The sequence below is a fragment of the Pseudorca crassidens genome, chromosome 1 (genome assembly GCF_039906515.1).
Source record: "Pseudorca crassidens isolate mPseCra1 chromosome 1, mPseCra1.hap1, whole genome shotgun sequence".
In the NCBI taxonomy this organism is placed as follows: Eukaryota; Metazoa; Chordata; class Mammalia; order Artiodactyla; family Delphinidae; genus Pseudorca; species Pseudorca crassidens.
Window position 1 is genome coordinate 83,624,805 of NC_090296.1, and position 17,160 is coordinate 83,641,964.

At 39.1% G+C, this 17,160-nt stretch overlaps 1 protein-coding gene across 3 annotated transcripts in view; it reads right to left on the reverse strand.

The window, feature by feature from the left end:
- The window catches only part of FSIP1 (fibrous sheath interacting protein 1), a 206,536-nt gene that overhangs the window by 3,238 nt on the left and 186,138 nt on the right, over positions 1–17,160 (reverse strand). For 2 of the 3 annotated variants that reach the window (XM_067742611.1, XM_067742593.1), the window contains 2 exons: positions 15,846–16,356; positions 8,585–8,631 (listed from right to left, as the gene is read on the reverse strand). In XM_067742611.1, coding sequence (XP_067598712.1) covers positions 8,585–8,631; positions 15,846–16,356 — 558 coding nt within the window. The remainder of the gene's footprint in view (positions 1–8,584; positions 8,632–15,845; positions 16,357–17,160) is intronic. The other variant, XM_067742602.1, reaches the window with a different exon arrangement.

The window sequence follows — 17,160 nt, forward strand, 5'->3', positions numbered from 1 at the left end:
TGTCAGAAATCTGTGCATAATTAAGAAAAACCATCAGCCTATAAAACATTAAATCCTTTTACACATGAGACAATAATCACATTCTCATTTAATATTGGACAGCTCACCACAAGCTGCATACAAAATTTACAAGAAAAAGTGAGAGATAAGGTGCCTGCCTTCATTGAGCTTATAGCTGAGGGAGAGTTTTTTGGGTTTTGAGAGCTAAAATGGTTTTGGATTTGGAGATAGGCATTTTTTCTTTGTACTAAGTTTCTGGGAAGCAGGGTGAAACCAAAAGTAAATGTAAATATTACAGTTAGGGTAGATTAGAACTAATCACCTTTCATTTCTTTAATGTGAGAAACAAATTGTGACTCTAATAGAAATGGAATGGAAATATTCTTCTTAGCGAGAATGTTATCAGAAAAGGCAGAACGGACAACAGCACCAAATAAAAGAAGACAATAAAATAGAATCAGGAGAAACTGGAACCCTCACACACTGCTGGTGGGAATGTGAATGGTGCAGGGGCTTGGGGAAAGTCTGGCCGTTCCTCAAAAGGTAACCAGAGACCCAGCAATTCTACTCCTAGGTATGTGCCCAAGAGAAATGAAAACATACATCCGCCTAAAAACGTGCACACAAAGATACATATAACAGCCCAAAAGTAGGAACAGCTCAGATGTCCATCGACTGATGAATGAATAAAGAAAATGTGGTAAACCCACACAAAAGAATATTATTTAACAATAAAAGAGTAAAGTACTGATACATGCTCCAACATGGATGAACCTTGAAAACGTTATACTAAGAAGCCAAACACAAAAGGCCACATGTTGCATGATTCCATTTATATGAAGTGTCCAGACTAGGCAAATTCATAGAGTCATAAAGTAGATTAGTGATCACCTATGGCTGGGGGGTTGGGAGAAGATGGGGAGTGACTGCAAGTTGGTACAGTGTCTTTCTCTGGGGTAAGGAAAATGATGCAAAATTGATAGTGGCGATGGATACGCAATTCTGTGAATATACTAAAACCCACCGAATTGTATGGTATCGTTGAACGGTGGCCCCAAAAAGGTTATGTCCACATCCTAATCCCTGGTACCTATGAAACTTATCTTACTTGGGAAAAGGGTCTTTGCAGACATACTTAATTAAGGATCTTGTGATAAGATCATCCTGGATTATCCAGGTGGGCCCTATATTCATTAACAAATGTCCTTTTAAGAGAAAAGTGGAGGGAAATTTGAGACACACGCAGAGAGAGAAGAAGGCAATGTGAAGACAGAGTCAGAGACGGGAGGGATGTGGTCACAAAGCGACGAAGCCAAAGAATGTCCACAGCCTGAGAAAGTGGCAGAAGCAAGGAAGCATCCTTCCCTAGAGCCTCCAAGCAGAGTGTGGCCTTGCTGACACCTTGATTTCAGACTCCAGGCCTCCACAACTAAGAGATGATAAATTTCTGTTGTGATCATTTGTTGTGGCAACCGCAGGAAACTAACACAGGTATTTAAAAAAGATGTCAATAAAGCTGTAATTTTAAAAATCAACCTAATAATTAAGGGTAAATGATTTGGAGTTTCAGAGAGTAAAGTGAGAAATGTAGTGATAGTGTCAATGCATGGAGAAGAAACAGTAAACAGGATGTAGAGGAAGGTGGGATGGATGAGAAGTGCACCTCAGTAGCCCACACATGCAATGAGCGATGATAAGACCACAGCCCCTCGCCTTCATAAGTGCTCGTCCTTCTCTGTGGAGTGTTTTCCCTCTTGCCCACCCAGAAAATGACCACTCATCCTTGGAGGCTCAATTCAAATGCCACCTCTCCGTCTCTCCAGTGTTCATCATTCCCTCTAGTGTTGTCAAATACTTTGTCAGGAAGCTCTTATATTCTACTTGTCCCACTATGCTGCGATGATCTGCTTAAGTGCCTGCCTTCATCAGTAGCCTATGAAATAATTCAGAGCAGTGATCATGTCCTACTCACCTGATAACCTAGGAGCAGCATCCTTCATGAATGAATACAATGGAGCCCTGGAGCAGTGGTTTTAATCATAGCTACACAACAGAATCACCCAGACCCCATCCTCAGAACTGACTTTAAAAAATACAGATGCCCAGAGCCAACCCCTAGAAATCAATTTAATTCTGGAATGAAACCGAGGCATTAACCTGTTTTTAAATCTCACCAGATGAATCTAATGTGCAGTCAGAGGTAAGAAGCATGGTGTAAGGCATGGACTCAGTAAAGCTTAACATGCCAGGCGGACCTGAGGCAGATGCCAAGGAGAGAGTTCTGAAAATCAAAAGTACACAAAGCACAGATGATCCCATACTGGCTAAGTGTGTCTCCAAATAAAATACTAACCATGAAAGAGTAGAGAACTCAAGCTAGGACATGCATGCTCTCAGTGCTTAAGAGAAAGGTTACCCACAAGAAGGACAACAGGGACGGTTGGGGAGATAAGAAGACAATCTAGAAAAGGTAGTGACCTTCATTAAAATGAAATTCAAGAAGATAAAGCAGGGATTGAGCAGATGGAAAAGAAGATACTTTCTGACATTATTTTCACCACCACCACATATGCTGGTATTTTTATAATCCTAAAATAGAGTGACTAGCAAACCATCTAATTCAGATCTTCTCACACTTTACTGTGCATACAAATCAACTGCTGGGGGCATCCTGTTAACATGCAGACTCTGATACGGTAGGTCTGGGACTCTGCAGCTCTAACAAGCTCCCAGGTGATGCTAATACCGCTGGTCCATAGATCTAGTCTACAGTAATGATCTTCAGTAACTTTCATTTCACTCAATTTGAATGAAGCAATGGAATCAGAAGTTCCCAATACCTGATAAAGTGATAAGTTCATTACAGTTAAACATCAAAGCTCTCCAACATTGTTCATTTTATACTACTAAACAAAACAGTTAGAGAAAGTGATATTTTATAGTAGAGAAAATAATCAGCGGCAAATGTTTATATGAAAAGTCTACCTGAAGAAGAACTGAGTTAAAGGAAATGAAAGTAATTTGAAAAGATAAATTCATCAGATATAAATTTACTATATACTAAGGTCTTATATAAAACAGGAATTAGCCCTGGGAATTTCTAACATGGCAGCTCTGATATTTTGATCAAAGAAATTTTGGAGGGTTGATTAAGTTACTAAGAGCATCTGAGAAGCAATCAGTAGCCTTGGAAAAGTAATTTAACAAATAATAACTAGGAGGCCTGAAGACACACACTGAGAGAAAGAGAACTCCATCAAAGCAATGATGAGTTAAACATCCCTGAGAACAAGACAAAATATTTTTTAGTGGAAAAGAAAAAAGTCAGCTAGTAGTAGTATTATTTTCAGAATCTCACTGCCTCCACTGCAAACCAGTAAGACTATAGTACAACAATGAAAACTTTCTCAAAACAATCTAGTTCCCTTCAAACTGTTCAGGTGGTACGAGTAATGATACACACTAACACACACCTCCTTCAAACTGCAACATCTTCCCAAAAGTCAGTCCACCTGCAACCATGCTTCACTGAGCGAGTTACAATCAGATCCTTTGATGGGCAGAATTTCAACATGAAATATATTTAGATTGTAAAGCTGTCATTGTTTAGAACTTGTTCTATCTGAAGACCCCAACAGGATAACATAATTAGCTTTCCTACATCTAAACTGAATGCCATATTTCTCAAATATGCACAGCAAAATCTTGTGGCTTGCATTAATTTGACAGACTGAATACTCTACATCAGGGACTCTGATTTCGGTAAGTCTGGCTTGGGCCTTGGACATAGGTACAAAACAGACAAACAAAAAATTTCCCAGATGATCTCTACCTTCACCGTGGTTAGGAATAATGCTCTGGTGGTTTGTAACAGTGCTTTCTCAAACTTCACTGTAAGTACCACAGGAGGATCTTATTCAAGTGCAAGGGGCCTTAGGCCCTGCATTTCTAATGAGCCCCCAGTGATTGGACAACACTCTAAGCAGCAAAGGCTTATAACATGGGATGGAAATCATATGGTCCCAAAGGACCAAGCACATGAAGTAGAGGGCCAAACAGGGCCATGTTTTCCAGGAGAGTACATGCTCCTTCTAAAGGGAACATCTGCTATTCAGCTCTCCTCCCCAGTGGAAGACCTGCTCATTTGTTAGAAAAGTCAGAAATCCAGGCTTTTATGAGAAATCTCCTGATGAAATGTTAAATATATACTATGTAGGCCAACCAAGTCCAGTCACTGAGCTAATCTTTTTTTTGAGCTAATCATTTTATGTGGCTTTTCTCATTTGATCCCTATTACAACCCTAGAGGGTAAGTACTAAAGCCAACTTATCTTACAGATAAGGGAACCACGGTAGAGAGGAGAAAGAGATTAAGTAACTTGCATAAGATCGTCTGCTAAAAGCCGAGCAAGGATTCAAACCTAGGTCTGTCTCACCCACAGCCCACACTCCTAACACTAGACCAGATCATGCTGGTGGGTGGGTGAACAAGGCATCTCTCTGCTCATCTAGGTTCTAGCCTCGAATCTCGCTACTTACCTGGACTCTATTAACTTTGTCCTTTGGGTAATTAATTTGCTCCTTGGTTTTATGTTCTCAGTTTCAATTTAGAGTGACCAACCAGCCCAGTTTGCCAGGGACTGAGGGTTTCCCAAGACAAGGGCCATTCAGTGTAAAACCAGGACACCCCTGAGCAAACCAAGACAGTTGGTCACCCTAGTTTTCATTTAGGGGTGTTATTTTAAAAACAACCTTGGGGGCTTCCCTGGTGGCACAGTGGTTGGGAGTCCACCTGCTGATGCAGGGGACACGGGTTCGTGCCCCGGTCTGGGAAGATCCCACATGCTGCGGAACGGCTAGGCCCGTGAGCCATGGCCGCTGAGCCTGCGCGTCTGGAGCCTATGCTCCACAACGGGAGAGGCCAAAACAGTGAGAGGCCTGCATACTGCAAAAAAAAAAAAAAACAAAACCTTATCTGTTAGAAATTTTTAAGAACATTATTCACTAAATGGGTCCTATGGGAAATTCCACTTTGTTTTTCCATGAAGAATTAATATAGTCCCGTCCTCCTTCTTTACTATGTGACTTTGTGTCCCTTTTTGCCCTATTTTATTGTTGTTATTTGTTAATCATATTTTCCTCTTTGTGATATGAATTTATGTTGATAAGCAGTTCAAGTGCCTGTTGGGAAAAAGAGAATACTGTACATGCATAGATGCCTTTTTGATTATCTAGGAAGCAATTCAGCATAAGATACTTAAGTACTAGACTAACCATAGACCTGAAGCACCAGTGTACTTGGTGGTGTCTCCCAGGTTGATGGGACCAAAGACCACTTACTCTCCTTACACTTCCATGTGGAGGAACCTACAGTGGGGGCATATCCAGCATCACCCCACCCCACCTCCCCTCTCCCCATGGGAAGAACAGTCAGTTATCTGACTGGTGAGTTTAGGGGAAGAAATGGCATACTCAGCTCACTCCTCCCTCCAAGGGGGTCAGCATCCCCCGCCCAGGGTGCTCCTTTGTTCCTCTGTACTATTGCTCCACATGGACAGGTCTCCATGGGTGAGGCTTTTCACCTCTGCCAGTGACTGGGTGTATAAGTTCATTTTGAGGGTGTAGCATTAGGAAGACCGTTTGGCTGCCTGCCCAGGTAACAACAATCCCCTACGTTTTATCAGCAATAAAGCCAACCTCCTTGATCTCCACTTGTCAGAATCTATCCATCTCTCAACTGGTCTGATGGGGTGGGGAAGAGAAGGGACTATTTATCCATCTCCTGAAACCCCAACAGTAAGTGAGTACAACACTGACCTTACTGGACCTTGTATCCAGAAAGTCAAATAACAGTAGTTACCACTAAGCTTAAAGCACAAACATGAAAAATGAAGTATTTCAGGAGGAGGGATCAAGGTGGCAGAGTAAAAGGACATAAGGCTCACCTTCCCCCACAAACACATCAAAAACACATCTCCATGTGAAACAATGCTCTCTGAAAACTGGCAGAAGGACTCCTATACAACCAAGGCTGTAAGAAAGATACACAGAGAATCAGGCAGGAAGAGAAGGAAAGCAATCGGGTTGGGACCTGTGCCCCTGCAATAGGAATGGGAGGAAAAGGGAGATTACACGGGCGGACACCTGCACTGGGGAGTGAGCAGTTCGAGCCACAGACTGGGCACCCCAGGCTGGGGTCCTACACAGGGGAGACAAGCCCCCTTAGCTGGTTGGAGGACCACTAGGACAAACAGAAGGGCTACCCTGGACTCTGCCCTTGAGAAGCGTAGGTGCACTGACTACCCCCAGGCAGGGCGGAGAGACGTCTGCTCAGGGCAGCCAGGTTTCCTGCAACCGCAACCGCCTCACCGTGTGCCCAGCCTGACCTCCAGCCCTGCTACCCCCATGCCACAGCATGGCACTGGATCTGAGGCACCCATGACCAAGGAAAGACTCAAAGGTGGGACACAGAGGCAACCCAGTCCCAAGGTGGAGCCCGGGTGGGGTGATGGTGGCCACAGCTGGTGTTTACTCAAGCGGCTCCTCAGAAGCCACCCAGATCTCTGACAGCAGTTCCTCCACCACAGCTCACCTCCTGATACACATCAAGAGGGCACATGGCTCCTGCTAGCCTTGCAGAGTGGCTAAGCCACAGGGCAGGGGTGGTAGAGGCTGGGGGCAGTGATCAGCTGTGAGGGGCAAAGGGGACTTGCACCTGAGGCTGCGTCTGAGCAAAGACATGGGTGCCTCCACAAGCATCACATCTGACCACTGTCAGTGCATGGACCCCACTTACTTCAGCACTGCCCCCTCTGTGACAAGGGTCCCGGTACAGGGAGAGGGAAAAACACACACTTAAAGGGAGCAGAGCCAGCTCGGGTCCAACCTCCAGGGCTTCTGCTCCAGCAACTTGAGATCAGACCTCACCCCTAACAGGGCAGTGACAGCCACTGAGCAGAGAGGGAGTCCTACTTCATACACAGCACCAGTTCTAGCCCCTATATCTACAGCCCCACCCCTTACCAAGGGGATAGCTGCCGGAAAACCCTGAGGAAAAATATGACTTGGGTTGACCTCAATCCAGCTCTCCCACCCAAGGCAACGATACATGCAGCCCACACAGGGATGCCCCCACATAATAACCCCCCTTTAAGAACACAATCAGTAACTGTTTTACCTAAATTCACAGAAGCAGAGAAAGTCAAGTAAAATGAAAAGGCAGAGGAACTACTCTCAATTGAAAGACAGAGAAAAACCCTGAAAAAATAAGTAATAAAATAGTAATAAACAATTTACCAGATAAAGAATTCAAAACATTTGTAATAATAAGGTTAACTGAATTAGGGAAAAGGATTGATATAAACAGTGAACATTTTAACAAGGAACTAGAAAATATAAAAAAGACCCAATCAGAAATGAATGATTCAATAGCTGAAATAAAAAACACACTAGAAAGAATGAATAGCAGATTAAGTGATACAGAAGAATGAATAAGTGATCTGGAAGATAAAATAATGGAAATCACCCAATCAGACCAGCAGACAGAAAAACTAATTTTAAAAAATAAAAGCAATTTAAGAGATCCCTGAGATAACATTAAGCATACCTACACTCACATTATAGAAGTCCCAAAAGGAGATCAGAGACAGAAGGGGATAGAAAATGGATTTGAGGAAATTATGGCTGAAAACTTCACAAAACTGAAGAAGGAAACAGATATCCAAGTATAGGAAACTCAGAGAGTCCCAAACAAGATGAACCCAAACAGACTCACACCAAGGCATATCATAATTAAAATGACAAAAGTTAAAGAGAGAATTCTAAAAGCAGCAAGAGAAAAACAAAGAGCTATATAAAAGGGAATTCCCATAAAGCCATCAGCTGATTTTTCTGCAGAAGCGTTGCAGGCCAGAGGGGAGTGCATGATATATTCAAAGTGCTGAAAGGGAAAAACTTGCAACCTAGGATACTCTATCCAGCAAGATTACCACTTAGAATAGAAGAGATAAAGAAGTTCTCAGACAAGCAAAAACTAAAAGAACTCAGCAATACTAAACCTACCCTAAAAGAAATATTCAAGGGTCTCCTGTAATTGGAAAAGAATAAAGAATCTATAGGAAAGGGAAAATCCCACTAGGAAAGGCAAATATATAGCAAGGATTGAGGATCAACCACTTAAAAAGCCAGTATGTAGATTAAAAGACAAAATATTGTAAAAGCAACTATAACTCAACAAACAGATAAGGGATGCATGAAGATGTAAAATATGACATGAAAAACACAAAATGTGAGGGAGTGAAAAATGTAGATCATTTAGAATGTGTTTGAACTTAAATGACAGCCAGTTTCAAACAAGTAGATATAATTATAGATCAACATATATGAACCCCATGGTAACCACAAATCAAAAACCTAAAATAGATACATAAAAACTAAAAGTAAAGGAACACAAGTATACTACTAAACAAAGGGAAGAAACAAAAAGGGAAACAAAAGGAAACAAAGGGAAGAAACAAAAAGAAGTAATAAACAGAGAAGAAAACAAGTAATAAAATGTTAATAAGTACATACCTACCAATAATTACCTTAAATGTCACTGGACTAAATGCTCCCATCAAAAGACATAGGGTGGCTGATTGGGGAAAAAAACAAAAAACAAAAAATAAAAAACAAGACCCTTCAATATGCTGCCTACAAAAGACCTACTTCAGGGCTGAAGATACACACAGACTGAAAGTTAGGCGATAGAAAAAGGTATATAATAAAACAGAAATGAAAAGAAAGTAGGAGTAGCAATACTCATATCAGACCAAACTTTAAAACAAAGCCTATAACAAAAGGGCATTATATAATGATAAAATACAAGAAGAGAATGGTACACTTATTAACATACAGGCACTCAATACAGGAGCACCTAAATATATAAAGCAAATTCTAATAGATATAAATGGGATAAATTGGCAATAATACATTAATAGTAGAAGACTTTAACACCTCACTTACTATAATGGATGTATCATTGAGACATAAAATCAATGAGGCAACAGTGGTCTTATGATACAATAGACCAGTTGGATTTAATAGGTATCTACAGGACAGTACATCCAAAAACAGCAGAATACACATTCTTCTCAAGTGCACATGCTAGGCCACATGCTAGGCCACAAAACAAGTCTCAACACATTTAAGATGACGGAAAGTATATCAAGCATTTTTTCTGACCACAACAGTATGAAACTAGATATCAATTACAAAAAGAAAAATGGGAAAAGAACAAACATGTGAAGACTAAACACCATGCTACTAAAAAAACCAATGGGTCAAAAAAACCCAAAAAACCCCCAATGGGTCAATGAAGAAATCAAAGAGGAAATCAGAAAATACCTCAAGACAAATGAACATGGAAACACAGCACTCCAAAATCTACAGGATGCAGCAAAAGCATTTCCAAGAGGGAAGTTCATAGAGATACAGGCCTTTATCAAGAAACAAGAAAAATCTCAAATAAACAACATAACCTACCACCTAAAAGAATTAGAAAAAAAAAGAACAAACAAGGCCCAAAGTCAGCAGAAGGAAGGATATAATAAAGGATTTATAAATTGAAGGATTTATTTCAAAGAGGAAATAAATAAAATAGAGACCCCAAAAATAGAAAATATCAATGAAAACAGGAGCTGCTTTCTTTTGTAAAGGTAAACAAAATTGATAAAACTTTAGCTACACTCACCAAGAAGAAAAGAGGAGAGGACCCAAATAAAATAAGAAATAAAAGAGAAGAAAAGCAACTGATACCACAGAGATACAAAAAATCAGAATAGAATGCTATGACCAATTATATGCCAACAAATTGGACAACCTAGAAGAAATGGACAAATTTCTAGAAACATATAGCCTTCCAAGACTGACTCACAAAGAAACAGACAATTTGAACAAACCTGTCACTAGTAGTGAAATTGAATTTGTAATTAAAAAAAACTTCCCAGCAAACAGGAGTCCAGGACCAGATAGCTTCATGGGTAAATTCTACCAAACATATAAAGAAGAACTAGTACCCATCCTTCTCAAACTATTCCAAAAAAATTGAAACGGACGAAACACTCCCAAATTCATTCTACAAGGCCACCATTACCCTGATACCAAAACCAGACAAAGATACTACAAAAAAAGAAAATTACAGGCCAATATCTTTGATAAATATAGATGCAAAAATCCTCAGTGAAATATTATCAAACCAAATCCAACAATATACAAAAAGGATCATACACCATGATCAAGTAGGATTTATCCCAGGGATTCAAGGATGGTTCAGTATCTGCAAATCAATCAATGTGAAACACCACACTAACAAAAGAAAAGATAAAATTACATGATTATCTCAATAGACACAGAAAAAGCATTTGACAAAATTCATCATTCACTCATGAAAAAACTCTCATCCAAGTGGCTCTAGAGGGAACATATCTCAACATAATAAAGGCCATTTATGACAAACCCATAGCTAACATCATACTCAACAGAGAAAAGTTAAAAGCCTTTCCTCTAAATTCAAGAACAAGATAAGGTTGCCCACTCTTGAAACTTCTATTTAACATAGTATCGGAAGTACTAGCCACAGCAATCAGACAATAAAAAGAAAAGGCACAGAAATTGAAAGGGGAGAAGTGAAACTGTCACTATTTGCAGACGACATGATACTTTAATATAGAAAACCCTAAAGTCTCTACCCAAAAGCCATTAGAACTAATAAATGAATTCAGCAAGGTAGATGATACAAGATTAATATACAGAAATCTATTGCTTTTCCATACACTAATAATGAACTATCAGAAAAAAGTTTTCCCTTTTCAAACCAATCTCTTTTAAAATCACATCAAAAAGAATAAAATACCTAGGAATAAATTTAACGAAGGAGGTTGAAGACCTATACTGTGAAAACTATAAAACATTGATAAAGGAAATTGAAGATGATACAAAGAAATGGTAAAATATCCTGTGCTCTTGGATTAGAAGAATTAATATTGTTAGAATGTCCATACTACCCAAAGCAATCTACAGATTTGATGCAATCCCTATCAAAATACCCATGACATTTCACACAACTGGAACAAATAATCCTAAAATTCAGATGGAACAACAAAAGACCCCAAATTGCCAAAGAAATCTTGAGAAAAAAAGAACAAAGCAGGAGGTACCACCCTCAGACTTCAAACTATACTATAAAGCTACAGTAATCAAAACAGCATGGTACAAAAACAGGCACATAGATCAACGGAACAGAACAGGGAGCCCAGAAATAAAACCACACACTTATGTTCAATTAACCTATGACCTAGGAGGCAAGAATATACAATGGAGAAAAGACAGTCTCTTCAAGAAGTGGTGCTGGGGAAACTGGGCAGTTACAAGTAAAAGAATGAGATCACAATATTTCCTCACACCATATACAAAAATAAACTCAAAATAGATTAAAGACCTAAATGTAAGACCTGAAACCATAAAATTCCTCGAAGACAACATAGGTATAACATTCTTTGACATAAATTGTAGCAAAAATTTTTTGGACCTTTCTCCAAAGACAAAAGAAATAAAAGCAAAAATAAACAAATTGGACCTAATTAAACTTAAAAGCTTTTGCACAACACAGGAAACCATCAACAAAACAAAAAGACAACCTACAGAATGGGAGAAAATATTTGCAAATGATATGACTGACAAAAGGTTAATACCAAAAATACATAACCAGGGCTTCCCTGGTGGCGCAGTGGTTGGGAGTCCACCTGCCGATGCAGGGGACACTGGTTCGTGCCCCGGTCCAGGAAGATCCCACATGCCGCAGAGCAGCTGGGCCCGTGGGCCATGGCCGCTGAGCCTGCGCATCCGGAGCCTGTGCTCCACAGCGGAAGAGGCCACAGCAGTGAGAGGCCCGCGTACCGCAAAAAAACACAAACAAAAACAAACAACCAGAAAAATACATAAACAGATCATACAACTCAATATCAAAAAACAAACGATGAGCAGAAGATCTGAATAGACATTTTTCCAAAGACGACAAGCAGATGTCTTACAGGCACATGAAAAGATGTTCAACATCACTAATTATCAGAGAAATGCAAATCAAAACAAAATGGGATATCACCTTACACCTGTTAGAATGGCTATCATCAAAAAGCCTACAAATAACAAATGTTGGAGAGGATGTGGAGAAAAGGAAACCCTTGTACACTGTTGATGCGAATGTAAATTGGTGCAGCCATTATGGAAAACAGTACAGAGGTTCCTCAAAAAACTAAAAATAGAACTGCCAAATGACCCAGCAATTCCCTCCTGGGTCTATACCCAGAAAAAATGAAAACACTAATTCGAAGATACATGTACCCCAATGTTCATAATAGCACTATTTACAATAGCCAAAATATGGAAGCCACCCAAGTGTCCATCAGCAGACAAACAGATAAGACGTGTTATAAATATATATATACAATGGAATATTACGCAGCCATAAAAAGTATAAAATTCTGCCATTTGCAGCAATGTGGATGGACCTAGAGAATATTATGCTTAGTGAAATAAGTCAGACAAAGAAAGACAAATATTATATGATATCACTTACATGTGGAATCTAAAAAATAACACAAATGAATGTATATAGCAAAACAGAAAGTGACTCACAGATATAGAAAAGAAACTAGTGGTTACCAGAGGGGGAAGGGAAGAGGGGAGGGGTAAATTAGGGCTATGGGATTAAGAGATACAAAATACTCTGTATAAAATAGATAAGCAACAAGGATATATTGTATAGCACAAGGAATTGTAGCCATTATCTTGTAATAACTACTAATGGAGTATAATCTGTAAAAATACTGAATCACTATGCTGTACATCTACAACCAATGTAATGTTGTACATCAACTGTATTTCAAAAAAAAAAAAACAAAATGAGGTACTTCACACTAGAAGCTTTTAAAACATCTGTGAAGCAAATCCTTATTTTCAATACCACAATTGAAACTGGTCCTCAATGTCACTAGGCTTGGTCCCTTTTGAAGTTTTATCTGACTCTGCCTTTTAGAAGCAGAATTTTAATATTCGTAACAGACTCAGTTCATCAAGGAAAAGAAAACTACATATCAATAATATTTGCTATTTAAAGAGAAAATGATAAATGGTTCTATTTTCTTCCTCTATGCTTACAGAAATCTCATCTGACTCATATTCACACATATCTGTTTCCTGAGAAAGAGAGGGAATATAATGTAACACCTGAACACACTGCAATTTCTTGTTACAATTACATCTTTAAAGGGCTTTTTGCCAAGAAAACTGGTTTAGCATGTTTATTTTTGATGTTTTGGTGTTCATTTTTGCATAAAGTACATAATGTCCAATTTAGTATTTTAGAATAAACTGATTAGCAAGTTATTTCAATAATTGTAAATGCTAAGGTTAGTAAAAGAAAAACTCCAGCTTCAGATAGGCTGACCTGCTCTCAAAATAATAATGTAGGACCTATTCCTTAAGGTTTATTATGTAATAAACAGAAAGTAAAATTGGTTCATATATTCACATCTATGCCATCTTAAGCCTCCATACTCACAGGGTCATTTTAATCAAACATTAGGATTATCTAGCACCATCAGAGGCATGTTTTCTGAAGTTATAGGTAAGCCACCATAGCTTCTTTCCATTAAGTCACATTAAGTTCTAGTTCATTCCATCTTTCCATGTTCTTCTCAGTGACAAATATACATCAGTGTGACTGCCATTCACATGGAAGTAAAGTTATATTTTAGCAAAATGCTGTTCCAAAGCCCCATACACTGACTCCACGGGAATGAGACCTCATAGACAGTAAATCATCATACCCAACTGAGTAAGTCTGATTACAGTAGACAAAGGGGAAATGCAGATACTTTGTTTCTACTAAAAACCTTCTGTCCAAAAAGAAAAGAAAATACAAAAAGAAAGAAAGAAAAAGAGTAGAACAAAGTTCTCATGGCGTATTTATTAAATGAAGATCTTGGTGGGAGAAGGCAGACCACACTCATTTAATTGAATTGCACGTTGTAAGTGAACTCTGCTGCTAGGTAAAAACTGTATGGCTTGTGGAATTTCACCAAAAGAAAAAAAGAAAAAGGTTCCAAATCTTTATATAGAATGTGAGGCTTGCATAATTCTTAAGCCATACCACCTGCTTTCATTCATAATGCAAAGAATAAATGTGAACCATACTTTCAGTGCATTATTCTAAAACTGGATAATTTAAATTCCTTTATTTATTAAACAGGCACTTGATTTAAGGCAGCACTTTGGACATCATAGAAGATGTAACAATGAATCAGAAGATAGGACCCCTGTCCTCAAAAAGGTTACACAATTCTAAGGGAGAAAAAGTGTGGGTGTGTGTGCCAAATGATGTCAAGAGAGTGTGTGTAAAATGATGTGATCAATACCCTTGGACATTCAGAAGAGAAGTAAGACTTTTAAAAGAGAAGATGAGGGAAGGTTACATTCAGAGAGGATAGGGTTAGAATTCAACTACTATTGAAGGGATACCTGAACAAGTCTGAGAAGAAAGGGGCCTGAGCAACATGGGAAAGCACTGGGAATCCTGAGCCCAGATCAGCTACAACCTGAATAACATTTAGGGCACTAGATAGAGATTGATTTCAAAGGGAACTGCAGGTCAGAGTGTGGAGGCCTTGAACAGCAGGCCTGTTCAAGAATTCAGACTTCATTCAATAGGCGGAGGAGAGTCATAGAAGCTTTTTAAGCTGGGAAGTATGTTTATCAAAGTTGTACTTTGGGGGAATTAGTTTAGGTGGTTGACAATGGCAGGAGGAGAGGAGAGACCAGAGGCAGGGAGGCCTGATCAGGTTATCGCATTGGTCCAGTTGTGGTAGGAAGAGCAAGGGAGGGATGGACATGGGAGACACTGCAGGAGCAGAACAAACAAGATTGGAAGATTGGAAGTGGGAAGCAAGAGAGAGGGACGATTCAATGACGACTCAGATTTGAAGCCTGGGTGGCTGAGGTAACAGAAGTCAAGAGGACAATCTGAGTTGAGAGGGAAGAATGAGGAAATCAGTTTGAGGCCATATCTAGATGGCAGTTAGAAATACAGGGCTGAGGAGTTAGTTCAAAATTAGTAGATTATAGATTTAATAGGTAATAGATATAGATTTAATAGACAATATATTTTAGAGTAATCTACACGAGAGGAAAAGCTGAAGCTATTTAAATAGACTCAACAAATACAACACAGACTATGTTAGACTTCTAACATAAATAAATAATTGAATATTTGTTTATATCAAAAAAACTGCCCATAGTACTTGTATCCTGTACCATTGTACCATTGTAAGATGCAACACTGGTTCAAAATGAAAACGAAAAACAAAAAGCCTGACACTATACAAGTAGCTGGGATGGGAAGTTTGCGTACAGAAACGAACAAAACCACAATGATATATGGCACTTTACAAATTCATTCCTTGGAACAAATTTTCATCACTGAAATTTGGAAGTTAAAATACTAAGCAAATCTACTCAAATTATTTGTATCCATTCAAACTAATTTCTCTTTTCCTCTGAAATCAACATTGTTTTCTGGATAATCATCAAGAATATGTATTAGCTACCATTAAGAATAATGCATTTCATATGAGTACTATTCTCAATCTTGATATGAACATTAACAAATACATTCATATGTTAGAATGCTCTTAACTGACCCCATTTGTGACTTTCAAGCATACCTCCTTATCCTACTCTACTTTAAACTATACTACCTTTATATTGAAGTGTTTAGTAAGGATTATTTTCAGTGTATTCTCCAAGCCTCACCTGGTCTGGGTTTCTCTGGAGGGCTGAGTTTCAGATGTTGGTCTTCGGATGAAAGGCTCACGTTGACGCCATACAGTGGATCATCCAAGAAAGAGGGCCTTTTCAGTCTCCCAATGCCAAGAGTCTTTGACATAAAATAGTCTTTTGTGTCACCAATAACCTTGTCCTCAGAAAGCTGGAGGCATTTCATATTCTTTGCTTCAACGACAAGAGCTTCTGACATAAAATGCCCAGTCGAGGCTTTGGTCAGATAGTAGCCTCTAGATGTTTCACCTTCGGCATTCTCAGGCATATTTGCGTCTTCCACCTCAGTGCTTTTGACCTTTGTTTTTGACTCATCTAGTGACTCAGAGAGAACAGATCTGGAAAGCTGGGGCAACTCAGGTGTTATATCCTCAATGTCTTTCTTTTCTCTTTCTGAAGACAGTCTAATCATGGATTTTTGTTTAAGTGTGCATTCATCCAGAAGACACCTTAACTGTTCCTCAGAGAGAAGTGATGTTGAATCTAACTGGTGAAATAAACCAAAAGTTTTCATAGTCAATTGATTAAGTAAACGCATTTAACTTTGGTAAGCTTCCAGTAGTGTAGTACAAATGCAAGTAACAGGAAATCTTTTACTCAAAACACCCAAATAACAAAACCATTCATATTAAAGTAGCCAAAATTGCAGGGGAAATGTACAACATGCCTAGAGAATAAGTTTAGAATCAATCACACATACTAAGATCCAGATAAAAGTCCCACAACACGGATGGAAATGAACTGCAGCACCAAATTAACCACTAACACTCCCTCTACACATAGAAGTACCTGGAGCTGAAATGAAGATATTAGAAAAGCACCTTCGATTTTATCAGTCTTGGGGCATCAAACAGGGTAGTAAGTAAGCAGCTGTTTGATAAATAGCCAGGAATCCTGCCATAATCTTCAGTAGGTGTTTCTCTGTTCCCACTACTCCTTGGTGTAAACCCTATCACCACCCAATTCCTATATCAGGCAAACAGGGCAGATTCACCTGCCCCTGGGGATTCACCAATCCTATGTCTGTCTACAACTTTCAGTGGACAATACTACCAAAGACAGAAAAGGAAGAGTGAAGGGGTGGTGCATCCTGAGATGTGTAGTTGCTTCAATGTTACAGGCCTAGACAGAGGCCAGGGACATTCCAATAGCAGTGCATTCTGGGAAGAGGATTTGATCATACACATTTAATCTCCGCTTGTAGATGTTATCAGGGCTGATTGTTTCAACCAAGATCTTAAGGATTTAAAAATATTTCTTCTCTTCCAGTGATGCGCTCAGGAAATAAATC